This window comes from Argopecten irradians, chromosome 7 (genome assembly GCF_041381155.1).
Source record: "Argopecten irradians isolate NY chromosome 7, Ai_NY, whole genome shotgun sequence".
Taxonomy (NCBI): domain Eukaryota; kingdom Metazoa; phylum Mollusca; class Bivalvia; order Pectinida; family Pectinidae; genus Argopecten; species Argopecten irradians.
Genome location: NC_091140.1, coordinates 39296716 through 39311111, shown reverse-complemented (window position 1 = coordinate 39311111; position 14396 = coordinate 39296716). Strand labels below are relative to the sequence as shown.

The 14396-nt window shown below is 35.8% G+C and overlaps 1 protein-coding gene across 1 annotated transcript in view; it reads left to right on the top strand.

Moving 5' to 3' along the window:
* Positions 1 to 14396, top strand: part of LOC138328410 (ubiquitin carboxyl-terminal hydrolase-like) — a 32342-nt gene that overhangs the window by 1574 nt on the left and 16372 nt on the right. Inside the window, exons 4-7 of the mRNA XM_069275211.1 lie at positions 568 to 703; positions 3876 to 3958; positions 4387 to 4434; positions 10711 to 10786. Of these exons, the coding sequence (XP_069131312.1) occupies positions 568 to 703; positions 3876 to 3958; positions 4387 to 4434; positions 10711 to 10786 (343 nt within the window). The remainder of the gene's footprint in view (positions 1 to 567; positions 704 to 3875; positions 3959 to 4386; positions 4435 to 10710; positions 10787 to 14396) is intronic.

Sequence of the window (14396 nt, the reverse complement as noted above, 5' to 3'; positions counted from 1 at the left end):
AAATAACTCATATTATAACTCAGCCCACTGAAAAGGTAGAAAAGGTAACTCATTTATAACTCAGCCCACTGAAAAGGTAACTCATTTATAACTCATTTAAAAGGTAACTCAACCCACTGAAAAGGTAACTCATTTATAACTCAGCCCACTGAAAAGGTAACTCATTTATAACTCAGCCCACTGAAAAGGTAACTCATTTATTAAACTCAGCCCACTGAAAAAGGTAACTCATTTATAATCTCAACCCACTGAAAAAAGGTAACTCATTTATAACTCGCCCACTGAAAAGGTAACTCATTTATAACTCGGCCCACCTGAAAAGGTACTCATTTATAAACTAAGCTCAATGAAAAGATAACTTATTTATAACTCAGCCCACTGAAAAGGAAAAATTTTAGATTGTAGTAAAAGTTTAAAAAGCAGAGAAAAGATCCATCTTTCCATTGTCAGACAGAGATCATTCTTTGGTGGACGCCAAAATCCTTCTTGGATCTCTTGTTCTGGTATACATTCTAATTATGTTTGATATATGTACATGTATTCAAATATTTTCTTTGTATTTTGTAGTCAAAGGCCACTCCTATTGGAAGTGAGGAAACTGACGCCAAGGTTTACTTTGTGAAACAGACTATCGGAAACGCTTGTGGAACAGTGGCTATTGTACATGCGTTAGCCAACAATGAAAAACCATTACAAATTATTGGTGAGATTATTTAATATTTCTCTTGCAAAAGCTTTTACGTTGCTTCTAGTCATTTTATATTGTGGATTTAGGTCTAGGATTGTTTCTGTGTTAAACACTGTGGACAACATGATGTTTACTGTCCTGTTGTTGCCACATAATATGATCCTTCAAAAAGCTTTCAGTCGTAAATAAGCTTACACCTAAAGCATCTTCGAAGTACTTTCACTGGTAAATAAGCTTACACCTAAAGCATCTTTGAAAATACTTTCACTGGTAAATAAGCTTACACCTAAAGCATCTTTGAAGTACTTTCACTGGTAAATAAGCTTACGCCTAAAGCATCTTTGAAATACTTTCACTGGTAAATAAGCTTACACCTAAAGCATCTTTGAAATACTTTCACTGGTAAATAAGCCTACAACCTAAAGCATCTTTGAAATACTTTCAACGTGGTAAATAAGCTTACACCTAAAGCATCTTGAAGCATCTTTGAAATTCTTTCACTGGTAAATAAGCTTACACCTAAAAGCATCTTTGAAATACTTTCACTGGTAAATAAGCTTACACCTAAAGCATCTTTGAAATACTTTCACTGGTAAATGGCTAAATAAGCTTACACCTAATTGCAGCATCTTTGAAATACTTTTCACTGGTAAATAAGCTTACACCTAAAGCATCTTTGAAGTACTTTCACTGGTAAATAAGCTTACACCTAAAGCATCTTCGAAGTTACTTTCACTGGTAATGAAGCTTACACCTAAAGCATCTTCGAGAGTACTTTTTTTTTTTCACTGGTAAATAAGCTTACACCTAAAGCATCTTTGAAATACTTTCACTGGTAAATAAGCTTACACCTAAAGCATCTTTCGAAGTACTTTCACTGGTAAATAAGCTTACACCTAAAGCATCTTGAAATACTTTTCACTGGTAAATAAGCTTACACCTAAAGCATCTTGAAATACTTTCACTGGTAAATAAGCTTACACCTAAAGCATCTTCGAAGTACTTTCACTGGTAAATAAGCTTACACCTAAAGCATCTTCGAAGTACTTTCACTGGTAAATAAGCTTACACTTTAAAGCATCTTTGCAGATACTTTTCACCGAAATACTTTCACTGGTAAATAAGCTTTTCACACCTAAAAGCATGGATAAAAAAGCTTTGAAGTACTTTCACTGGTAAAATAAGCTTACACTTAAGTAGCATTCACTTTGTAAAATAACTGCACCACCTAAAGCATACTTTGAAATACTTTCACTGGTAAATAAGCTTACACTTAAAGGTATCTTTGAAAAAGTACTTTCACTGGTAAATAAGCTTACACCTAAAGCTATCTTTGAAGTACTTTCACTGGTAAATAAGCTTACACTAAAGCATCTAAATACTTTCACTGGTAAAATAAGCTTACACCTAAAGCATCTTTGAAATACTTCACTGGTAAATAAGCTTACACTAAAGCATCTTTGAAATACTTTTCACTGTAAATAAGCTTACACCTAAAGCATCTTCGAAGTACTTTCACTGGTAAATAAGCTTACACCTAAAGCATCTTTGAAATACTTCCACTGGTAAATAAGCTTACACCTAAAGCATCTTTGAAATTCTTTCACTGGTAAATAAGCTTGCACCTTAAGCATCTTTGAAGTACTTTCACTGGTAAATAAGCTTACACCTAAAGCATCTTTGAAATTCTTTCACTGGTAAATAAGCTTACACCTAAAGCATCTTTGAAATTCTTTCACTGGTAAATAAGCTTACACCTAAAGCATCTTTGAAGTACTTTCACTGGTAAATAAGCTTACACCTAAAGCATCTTTGAAATACTTTCACTGGTAAATAAGCTTAACACCTAAAGCATCTTTGAAATAAGCTACATTCACTGGTAAATAAGCTTAAACCTAAAGCATCTTTGAAAGCATTCACTGGTAAATAAGCTTACACCTAAAGCATCTTTGAAATGCTTCCACTGGTAAATAAGCTTACACCTATAGCATCTTTGAAATGTTTTCACTGTTAAATAAGCTTACACACCTAAAGCATCTTTGCAATGCATTCACTGTTAAATAAGCTTACACCTAAAGCATCTTTGCAATGCATTCACTGTTAAATAAGCTTACACCTAAAGCATCTTTGCAATGCATTCACTGGTAAATAAGCTTACACCTAAAAGCATGTTGACCTGCCTGGCCTTGCTCCCTGGTTGTGTAGGAGAGTGTAAGATATTAAAACTATTGTGTGGTCTGTCAACCATCTTAGATTTTGTCAATTACAAGTTCATTTACATTATATCCCAGGCAATTAATGGGATTACTTCCTTATTGTATTGTTTTCCTGGTGCTGAGGTCTGCATATCCATTTTGGAACAAATACAAACACAACATAACAGACAGTGGCCATATTGAATTTTAAGTGATACAACTGTGCAGACTTTATGTACCGTAAAGAATTGTTTGCATTAGGATTGTCAAACCGGTAGGAATTAACAAACTGGTTACTCTGAAAATCTTCCGAATGAGCTACCGGTTAATCAGTGAACTTTTAAAACATCAAAATGGTATACATATTAATGATTAAGATGTAACGTATTTGCACTACAGTTTTAACGTGTTGCGCTAAAGACCCGACCACATTTAGAATGTTTCTTTGCCGTACTAATGATATAATTATGCATCAAAGCACCGGGTATTGGCCTGATCCGGGATATTAATTATCTTGATGATATCAAGCAAGCAACACAAGATGTCATAATCTCTAGTTTAGAAATTCGGGACCAGACAAAATGTTCAATACAGCGTTTGATTCATCGGAGTTCGAATCATCGAGGTTTGTCTAGAAACATATACATAAAAGCCCCGATTATTCAGTTATGGAATTTTGTGACCTATTAGCAGACTTAACCGAGTAATCGGTTAACTAGTTAACCATTGACAACCCTAGTTTGCATATATTCAATACAATATTTTGGAAGAAAGTTGGAAAAGAAGGAATGCAACGAAAAGATCCTTCATTCCATTTATCAACTTCTGTACCGTTCTATAGTGAGCACTAAGATCTCTTGTTTTTGTAGTGGTTTTTTTAACCATTCAGTATTATGAAGGCTTTGGTCCCTTTGTAAATGAAGGTATAGTTTCACACACTATTAGCCATTTTAATGAGTTTGTTTGTCAATTGAAAGGTCTCTATTTTTCAGAGGATAGTTCTTTTGCCAAGTTTTTGGCTGCAACAAAGGATCTTACACCACAGAAGAGAGCAGATTATCTAGAAACAGATACTGTAAGTTCAGTAGTAAAATTACACTTCATATTAGAGTAGGCGTCATTTTTTTTCAACAGTGACAATAATGTATAGCTGCTGTTTTTCCATGGGGATAGGATTTCGTTATAATCATATATACATGTAGTCAAATTCTTTTTGCCAACACAAATAATTATCATGAATAAAGGGGAACATATAATTAGTGTCAATAGAGAAAATTTCAAACTGTTCTCTGAAAATACATAAACATGATTCTAACACTGATGGCATGGCATTTCTGTTCATGCTATTTTACTCTTTTTTCCTTCTATGATTTGAAACATTTCCTTTATATCCTTTCTGTCAGAATCCTTACAGTTCACTAATTAACATCATTAGAAATAATCTTCGCTTATTTACCATGAGAATTAGGTTGCTTATTTATTGTTTTAATATTTTTCCTTTAGAATATGGGAGCTGCTCATGATGAAACTGCACAAGAGGGTCAAACTACGGTGAGTGTTTTATAAATATGATATTTACAGTAATTAAAGCTATGTTAGTAGTACCTTTTGTGTTTTTAATAATATTTTGGTTTCTTTAGTACCAAGTATGAAATTTGTTCCCACATGTGTGAGTACAGTGAACATGGCGATAGCGCCTGGTGACCAGTCTATAACACCTAAACTGCTGCGCTGAATTGATTCTCCTAACAATATGTTAACAAGTACAAGTAACACAGAAAGACATAATTTTTCTTTGGATAATCTTATCTCCCCCCTACAATAAAACAAACATGTTTCCTTTTTGGCTGAGAAGCTTGAAGGATATCAATTGGTTATAGCTTTTTTTGCAATTATAAAGTGTCGCATAAATTTTATAAATAAATTTAGATAAAAGAAAATACATGTTCAACAATATTAAAGATGACTTTAATAGCTGTTTTAATTTCTTAAAATTGTGAATTTTTTTCTTAAATGAAGCAAAATATACTAAGCAATATCTGCAACCTTCAATACACTAACTTTGCCTTTTATCCATGATGAATTTAAGCGTTTGCAATAAATGCTACATCAACAATGTGCAGAAACATCATAAAGCACCTGACCAATTTGCTGGTGCAAAAATCTCTTTACATAATTTGAAATACTACTGAAATCTGTATGTCGGCATTTAGAAATACTACTGAAATCTACGTTGGCAGTTTCAAATATTACTGAAATCTACATCGGCAGTTTGAAATACTACTGAAATCTACATTGACAGTTTGAAATACTACTGAAATCTACGTTGGCAGTTTGAAATATTACTGAAATATGTATGTTGGCATTTAGAAATACTACTGAAATCTGTCTGTCGGCAGTTTGAAATACTACTGAAATCTGCATGTCGGCATTTAGAAATACTACTGAAATCTGTATGTTGGCATTTAGAAATACTACTGAAATCTACGTTGGCAGTTTGAAATACTACTGAAATCTACGTTGGCAGTTTGAAATACTACTTAAATCTACGTTGGCAGTTTATAATATTACTGAAATCTGTCCGTCGGCAGTTTGAAATACTATTGAAATCTGTCGGTAGTTTGAAATACTACTGAAATCTGTCTGTCGGACAAATCTGTCTGTCGGCAGTTTGAAATACTACTGAAATATGTATGTCTGCATTTAGAAATACTACTGAAATCTGTATGTTGGCATTTAGAAATACTACTTAAATCTGAATGTCTGCATTTAGAAATACTACTGAAATCTGTATGTCAGCATTTGAAATACTACTGAAATCTGTATGTCGGCATTTAGAAATACTACTGAAATCTGTATGTTGGCATTTAGAAATACTACTGAAATCTGTATGTTGGCATTTAGAAATACTACTGAAATCTGAATGTTGGCATTTAGAAATACTACTGAAATCTATGTCGGCATTTAGAAATACTACTGAAATCTGTATGTCTGCAGTTTTGGTAACATGGCTATCTTTATCAGTACAAGAAATGAGAAACAATATGGACAGTTCAGTAAAGTTATTGAGTTATTCCCCTTGGACCGAAAGTGGAGAATGTTCTGGCACCTGTTGTTATGTATTGTGAAGGAAAACCTCCGTGCAGTCATGTGGACAACAAACCCGACAGACATCGTCCCATTGACATGTAATTATATATAAGATACCTTATATATTGGATTTTACAGGGGCATACAATTCTGGAAATTTTTCACTAGCCCTTGTAGCCCAAGGGCTAGTAGCAACAATTTTTCACTAGCCCTGATCAGAATTCTACTAGCCCTATTTTTCGTTCATTTTTATATGCCCATTTTATTTGATCTAGTTTTGTACGAACCTGTACAGAACAAGTGCATACACATACCATATATAAAGATATTGAATCACAAAGCTTTTTTCACAGGTAGCAGCTATTCATTTAGTAAAAATATTCTTGAGGTAATATTGGCAATGAACAATGGATGCCATTCATGCAAAATATTTCAGAACTGAAATTGTAGTTCTTAAATCACTCAGGTATTTCTTAACTATCATTAGAAGTAAAGATAATATAAATATATACATACTTAGTATATCTGTTAAATTTAACTTTGATATTACAGAAAATATAAAGTGAATAATCTGTTTTGTATTCAATTTATATATGCAATGATGGCCCTAGTAATTTATAGTAAATAGTACAGTTCATGAAATTTATAAAAAATCTTTGATAAAATTTCTTTTTATTGACACTAAAATCTTAAACAGTTCATTGAAACTAAGTTGAAAATATTTTGATGCTGGCATAAAAGATTTCTCTTTTATGGATGAAAGCACTTAAAATCTTTGAAGACAACTTCTTGCGATAACTAAGATTACCCCCCGAGAGGCATCTAAGAGGAGATGGGCTTGCAGCATCTGGCATAAAAGATAAAGCTAGATTACCCCCCTCTGAGAGGCACTCTAAGAGGAGATGGGATGAAAGCTAGGATTACCCCCCTCTGAGAGGCACTCTAAGAGGAGATGGGATGAAAGCTAGGATTACCCCCCCTCTGAGAGGCACTCTAAGAGGAGATGGGATGAAAGCTAGGATTACCCCCCTCTGAGAGGCACTCTAAGAGGAGATGCGATGAAAGCTAGGATTAACCCCCCTCTGAGAGGCACTCTAAGAGGAGATGCGATGAAAGCTAGGATTACCCCCCTCTGAGAGGCAGTCTAAGAGGAGATGGGATGAAAGCTAGGATTACCCCCCTCTGAGAGGCAGTCTAAGAGGAGATGGGATGAAAGCTAGGATTACCCCCCTCTGAGAGGCACTCTAAGAGGAGATGGGATGAAAGCTAGGATTACCCCCCTCTGAGAGGCACTCTAAGAGGAGATGGGATGAAAGCTAGGATTACCCCCCTCTGAGAGGCACTCTAAGAGGAGATGGGATGAAAGCTAGGATTACCCCCTCTGAGAGGCACTCTAAGAGGAGATGGGATGAAAGCTAGGATTACCCTCCTCTGACAGGCACTCTAAGAGGAGATGTGATGAAAGCTAGGATTACCCTCCTCTGAGAGGCACTCTAAGAGGAGATGGGATGAAAGCTAGGATTACCCCCCTCTGAGAGGCACTCTAAGAGGAGATGGGATGAAAGCTAGGATTACCCCCCTCTGAGAGGCACTCTAAGAGGAGATGGGATGAAAGCTAGGATTACCCCCCTCTGAGAGGCACTCTAAGAGGAGATGCGATGAAAGCTAGGATTACCCCCTCTGAGAGGCACTCTAAGAGGAGATGGGATGAAAGCTAGGATTACCCCCCTCTGAGAGGCACTCTAAGAGGAGATGGGATGAAAGCTAGGATTACCCCCCCTCTGAGAGGCACTCTAAGAGGAGATGGGATGAAAGCTAGGATTACCCCCCTCTGACAGAGGCACTCTAAGAGGAGATGGGATGAAAGCTAGGATTACCCCCCTCTGAGAGGCACTCTAAGAGGAGATGGGATGAAAGCTAGGATTACCCTCTCTGAGAGGCACTCTAAGAGTAGATGGGATGAAAGCTAGGATTACCCCCCTCTGAGAGGCACTCTAAGAGGAGATGCGATGAAAGCTAGGATTACCCCCCTCTGAGAGGCACTCTAAGAGGAGATGAGATAAAAGCTAGGATTACCCTCCTCTGAGAGGCACTCTAAGAGAAGATGTGATGAAAGCTAGGATTACCCTCCTCTGAGAGCCACTCTAAGAGTAGATGGGATGAAAGTTAGGATTACCCCCCTCTGAGAGGCATTTTAAGAGGAGATGAGATAAAAGTTAGGATTACCTCCCCTCTGAGAGGCACTCTAAGAGGAGATGGGATGAAAGTTAGGATTACCCCCCTCTGAGAGGCACTCTAAGAGTAGATGGGATGAAAGTTAGGATTACCCCCCCTCTGAGAGGCACTCTAAGAGGCAATGCGATGAAAGCTAGGATTACCCCCCTTTGAAAGGTAATCTAAGAGGAGATGGGATGAAAGTTAGGATTACCCCCTTTGAATGACACTCTAAGAGGAGATGGGATAAAAGCTAGGAATCTTTTGATCCATCTATTAGCATCCAAAAGAGTCAGCAGATGACAAACAATTGAAACATTAATGGATGTACTACTTAGGTATCATGGTTCTTCATTGTTTAACCCACATTTATTAGATCCATGTCACACAATACCTTGGTGCCTCTAGTTCTTAATAGTATGATGCGATATAAAAATTGAGAAATCTACCGTTACATGTATTTAGCTTTAGAAAGGGATCTCATTCAAATTTCATTCATAGTTTTTGTAGGTTACGGTTAGTTACGGTATGCATAATGCATTTGTAGTTGCTGGCATGAAACAGATATGAAAGCAAAATAGCCAACAGGAGGCGGTGTTTTAAAATGGAATAAAAGTGAATGAAAAAAAAAAGGAAAAAACTGGCTGACTGGTAATTAGGCTTATAAAATGAAATTTGTTTTCACAATTTTTCTGAAATTTCATATCTATTATTCCATTGTTGGGTCGATCAGAAAACAACATAGCTGACTGGTACCTAATCCCTGATGATGTAAATTAAGATTATTTGCCCACAAGTTGACATTACCGGGTAAGCCTATTCTCCCTGTGTGTAGCAAATGTAATTTAATGAATAAGAAAGAGAAAGAAGGGAAAAGTAGAGAAAAAATCCTTTCTATCCTTTGACTGATATAGATTACTGTATCATGAGCGAAGACATCTCCTATGTAGACTTCCCTTTGGCCATTCTAATTTTTGGGACCAATCAATGAACACAAATCGATGGCTGACAAGCAGCCATCTTGGAATTTGATAGCTTTAGTTTCTTACTGCTATTCCTCCGAAAGAACTGCTGTAGAAGGATTTGTCTCAAACTTCATATGAAAGCTCCGCCCAAAAAGCAATGAAGCTTTCTGACATTTCATATGTAGGTTTTTCTTGTTTGCTTGTGTTCTACCATTATTGTATTTTCTGAATGATCAGGAAACAACATGGCTGATAAGCAGCCATCTTGGATTTTAACACAGTCACTGAAAATAATAAGGAGGCCTTCCTTGAATTCAACTTGTAGGAACTGCTTGGTCGTTAGTTCTACATATCCATTTAGTTTGATAATTGGAGGTCTGTTGCTGCTATGTAGACTGTAAAGTTTGCCTATATGTGTACTCAATATTTTTAAAGGAAAAGAGAAAGTCAATTGACCGACTGAGATCATTCTGTTGTGAGCTCCAAAATCGGAGTTGGATCTGCTGTTTGTCTGATACAAACCTACATGGTGTATATATATAAGTCCTGTATTGATTTTTCTGGCTTTTACAATGCTCAGTGCCACCTGTCACCACAACCTCCCTAGAGATACCTTCTATACCAACATACAAAAATTCCTGCCAAGATTTTCTTACATCTACTGTGAAAGACTGATATTTGTCCCTGAAATTGTCTTCTAAAGTCTTGAATTAGGCCCTGAAATTTACATTGATAGGCTTTAATTAAGTTTGGTAGCTAAAAACATGATCTGTGTGTTGCAGGTATGGTGCATGACAATGCCAAATTTCTTTCATCTTGGAATGGATATCTTGGCTTTTATTCCTCTACCAATTAATGTACATATGAGTTAAGGAAGTTGGAATCAAACTATAAAAAATTTATGTTTAGTTCAAATATTCGTCATTTCGGCTTTCCTTAGTTTCGCGCAAAAATAAACCTTGTTTTGTAAGATACTAACCATGTATTATGTTTAGCCTGCAACCATTTCCTTATATAGATGACATTCAAAACAAAAGCAAATTGCCAGTGATTTACTTGGTTTTGATAGAAGCAAGACGCTTCTTTCATGCACAGGAAAAGATTCATTCACTAAACTGAATGAGAGTTTTCTCCTTTTAACTATCGTAGGAAATATATAAGTGCCTTCGCAAACAGTTCCAGTAATTCTGTTCAAGATATGATATCACTGAAACAATATGAAAATACTCAAAAACAATAATTAACCATTGAAAAACTACTTTACAATACATACCTATAACATGAGCCAAGAAAAATGCGACACCGCAATACGGCAAAAATGACATCATTCCGCCAAATGTGATGTCAAATTTTGGCGGAACTGAATGACGTTTCATTCACCAAAAGTTTAAAGTTCCGGGTCAAGTTAGAAAAAGTTCCGTTAGATATGGAACAAATTTACATGATTATATTGATTGATAAAGTTTATCCATCTGTAGTTATCCATCGGTATATGCAGCAGTTGTAGGATAAAATTTGATATGATACCTGCATTTTACGTGATGATTCTCTTTTCCAGGCTCCTTCTGCAGAAGAAAAAGTCAACACACATTTTGTTGCTTTCATACACAGCGACGGCAAACTCTACGAGATGAGTAAGTATATTTCTGATTTAACTCAATAATCCAATGTGTTCTATTAAGATTTCCCTTCCTTTTCTAACAGAGGAGATGGACAATGCTAATTGTTATGCTTCTGCTTTGAACTACAGTGTACTATCGTGGAAAAGCAATTTATGTAAATTAAGCATTGTGCATATCCCTCCCATTGTTGGACCAGTAAGTAAACAATCTGCATGGATCTGGGAATTTACGTTAAATGGTTAGGAACTGTTCTTTCTGACAAAGCACTGTAGAATCAGACTTTTAATTCTGTTTTATTAAGATGATCTAAGATACACTCCAATACAAAATCTAAAAACTCAGAAAGTCATAGAGCATCATAGTGGAGTGAAATTTTAATTACGTTGATTTAAATGTGGGTGACAAGATCTCTCCTGAGATTGTGCTGATCCATGGGGCTGTCCAATAAGTTATAACAAACATCTAAGTCTAAAAGTCAACTTAGCAGGGTTCTTTCTGATTAGAAGTCTGCTTTTTATTTTTCGTTTTTCTCCAGCTCATATACTAGCACATGTATTTCTTCAGTCTAATGCAGTAAATGGTTAACCATTCTGGTTTGTCAATGAAAAGTTTTTCATTTCCAAAGTTCACAGACTAAGTCTCTGATCATTGTTTACCAGCAGGAAGGAGAAGCACAAACCACATGATTGATTGTGTTGATTAGGGTTCTACTGAGGTACAAACTTGGTTTATTTTACCTGGTAATAACTTCACTTCCATCGGTGTTTGGGTAACCAAAGTATAAACCAGTAAACAAATTGGATACATTCGTACACACACATCAGGATTCTGCTTTAAAACAGTCTTATCTGTCGTAAGTCCTTGCACAGCGCATTATGTAAGGAATTACCTGGCTGTTACAACCCATTAGTTATAAGACAGAAAGTACAGGTGTTTACAAGGATATGTGAAAGTAGAAATACATATGCTAGGCCTTCTACTCCCATTTTATGGTTCAGGTAAATGTGATAGGATATGGTCTTTCCTCGTTAAGTTGTGGTTTAGCTGAAAAGGTATACTGCAATCAGAATTAGGTGGCAATAGGTTCTGGGGACTGACAATTTTGGACATGGAAGGAGTCTGGTGGATGGCAGTATACAGGGTTTGGCAGTGTTAACAGGGTTTACATAGCAAGGAAATCTGTTCCTAACACCATTATGGCGGTATAACAAGGGACTACTGTACCTATCTTTTGTTTTTAACACAGAGCAGCCATTTTTATTTTCGTGGATGATATCAGCTGTTACGTACAGCTTGTGCCTGACCGACTTAAATGTGACCTTATTTAGATGTTGTGGTGTATATCCTTGACCAGAACAGCTGAGTGTCCTAATTCTAGGCCATTATAGTGTTGTTATGATACTGGTGTTTATCTCTCATTAATGCACATTTTGTTTGAGGTGTCATGGAAATTCTCTTTCCTGTTAATATTAAACAGTGAATGCAAGAAAATAAACTAAACATGGTAAATAGTTAGGATTTGGTTAATGGTTAAAGTGTGGACTTTCTAACTACAATAATACAAGAAAAATATGATATATATGTAATAAAACCTTAATGTTACATATACATGCATGCATATTGTAAATCATTGCTAGTTAGTTTTTGTTGTTAATCAGGGATACTTCAGGTCAAATTATGAATTTTGAGGGCTTAAGCTTACTAAAGTCAAATTACAGGTACGATGACTACAGCTTACTAAAATCAAATTACAGGTGTGAGGACTAAAACTTACTAAAGTCAAATTACAGGTGTGAGGGCAAAGCTTACTAAAGTCAAATTACAGGTACGATGACTAAAGCATACTAAAAGTCAAATTACAGGTATGAGGACTAAAGCTTACTACAGTCAAATTTCATGTACTCGAGCAAAGCTTACTAAAGTCAAATTACAGGTATGAGGACTAAAGCTTACTAAAGTCAAATTACAGGTGTGAGGACTAAAGCTTACTAAAGTCAAATTACAGGTGGGAGGGCAAAGCTTACTAAAGTCAAATTACAGATATGAGGACTAAAGCTTACTAAAGTCAAATTTCATGTACGAGGGCAAAGCTTACTAAAGTCAAAATACAGGTGTGAGGACTAAAGCTTACTAAAGTCAAATTACAGGTGTGAGGGCAAAGCTTACTAAAATTAAATTACAGGTGGGAGGGCAAAGCTTACTAAAGTCAAATTACATGTACGTGGGCAAAGCTTACTAAAGTCAAATTACAGGTATGAGGACTAAAACTTACTAAAATCTAATTATGAATTTTGAAGAGTAGTGTAAGAAGTTTCAGTGAATCTGAGTGTGTCAATGTTGTATAAATGTTTATATTTTAATTGTTTATTATCAATTATGTACAGATTATTCTTCCACTATGAAGCTCCAAATAAACTGACTGGAGAAAGCCGTCTTGTTTGGTCAGGATGTGTGTCAGAGTTCCAGATAGTGGGGACACGATGTTAGTGTAAAACACTGGATTCCTGAGAACGAGACACATGTGTTACTTAATACTAAAAATAGTAATGCCAGTACATATACATAGAGTGTGATAAAAAACGTATGACTTATCAATGCTGGAGACTTTGTGTAGATGTACATAAAGGGTTTTTAGGTCATCGATCTGACCCAAATGGATGACCTATTGTCATCATACATCGTCCGTTGACGTACCTGAACTTTTCATACAATCCACATCTACTCAATAACTGAATTCCTAGAGTACTCATATTGGGCCAGCTGTATCATGCTTGGATGAAGAGGCTACCAAGTTTGTTCAAATGAATGACCCTCTATGAAAGCAGTAGTTTTCTAACGTGAAATAATAACAATTGATACAGTGAAGAAGCCTTGGCACTATACTGAACGTTCAGCGTGGTTTCTGGTGACCCCTGTAGTACCGTAATTCTATGTACATATTGGTAGAGGAAGGATGTAGACACCAGCATAGAATGAATATACGTACACCTGGCCTACTATACCTTTCGGCCGGGTACGAATTTGTCCCTATGTGTCGTAGTGGAGCACTGCCTCCGAAAATCACTCTGGCACAGTTTTCATACCTTTTTGTAGTTTTCCGATTATTTTATGCGTATACTTGCATTTACATATTATTTTTGTCCAAAATAAACATAACTACCATTCTTAATATATACCGTTCAGCTCACAAGACGTCAAATTCACAATTTGTAGACTTATAAATTCCCTTCAGAAAGACCTTCATATGAATAATGTAAAAAAAAAAAAAATAATGCCTCGATTTTGATATTTGAATTTGATATTTTATGTGGTTTAGTTTTATTGCCAAGTAGGTAAGCGATATATATCAAACAAGTACGATAAAATGCAAACAAACATTTTATGATAGCTTGCATAATCATTACTTTGCTCCGTTAGCAGTAATAGGCACCAATTTTACAGCTGACACCAACATAGTGACAAGTTGAGTTAGTATTTGTGAACAGCAACATATAATTGATTTAACTGGGGAAATAAAGTGATGTCAAATAATATATCTTGTTCTTCAATCAAGTTGTAATATTACTAAGATTCTGATATCTGCCTTGAGCAGTACTAGTATGTGGTTGTTACTTGAGTTGTA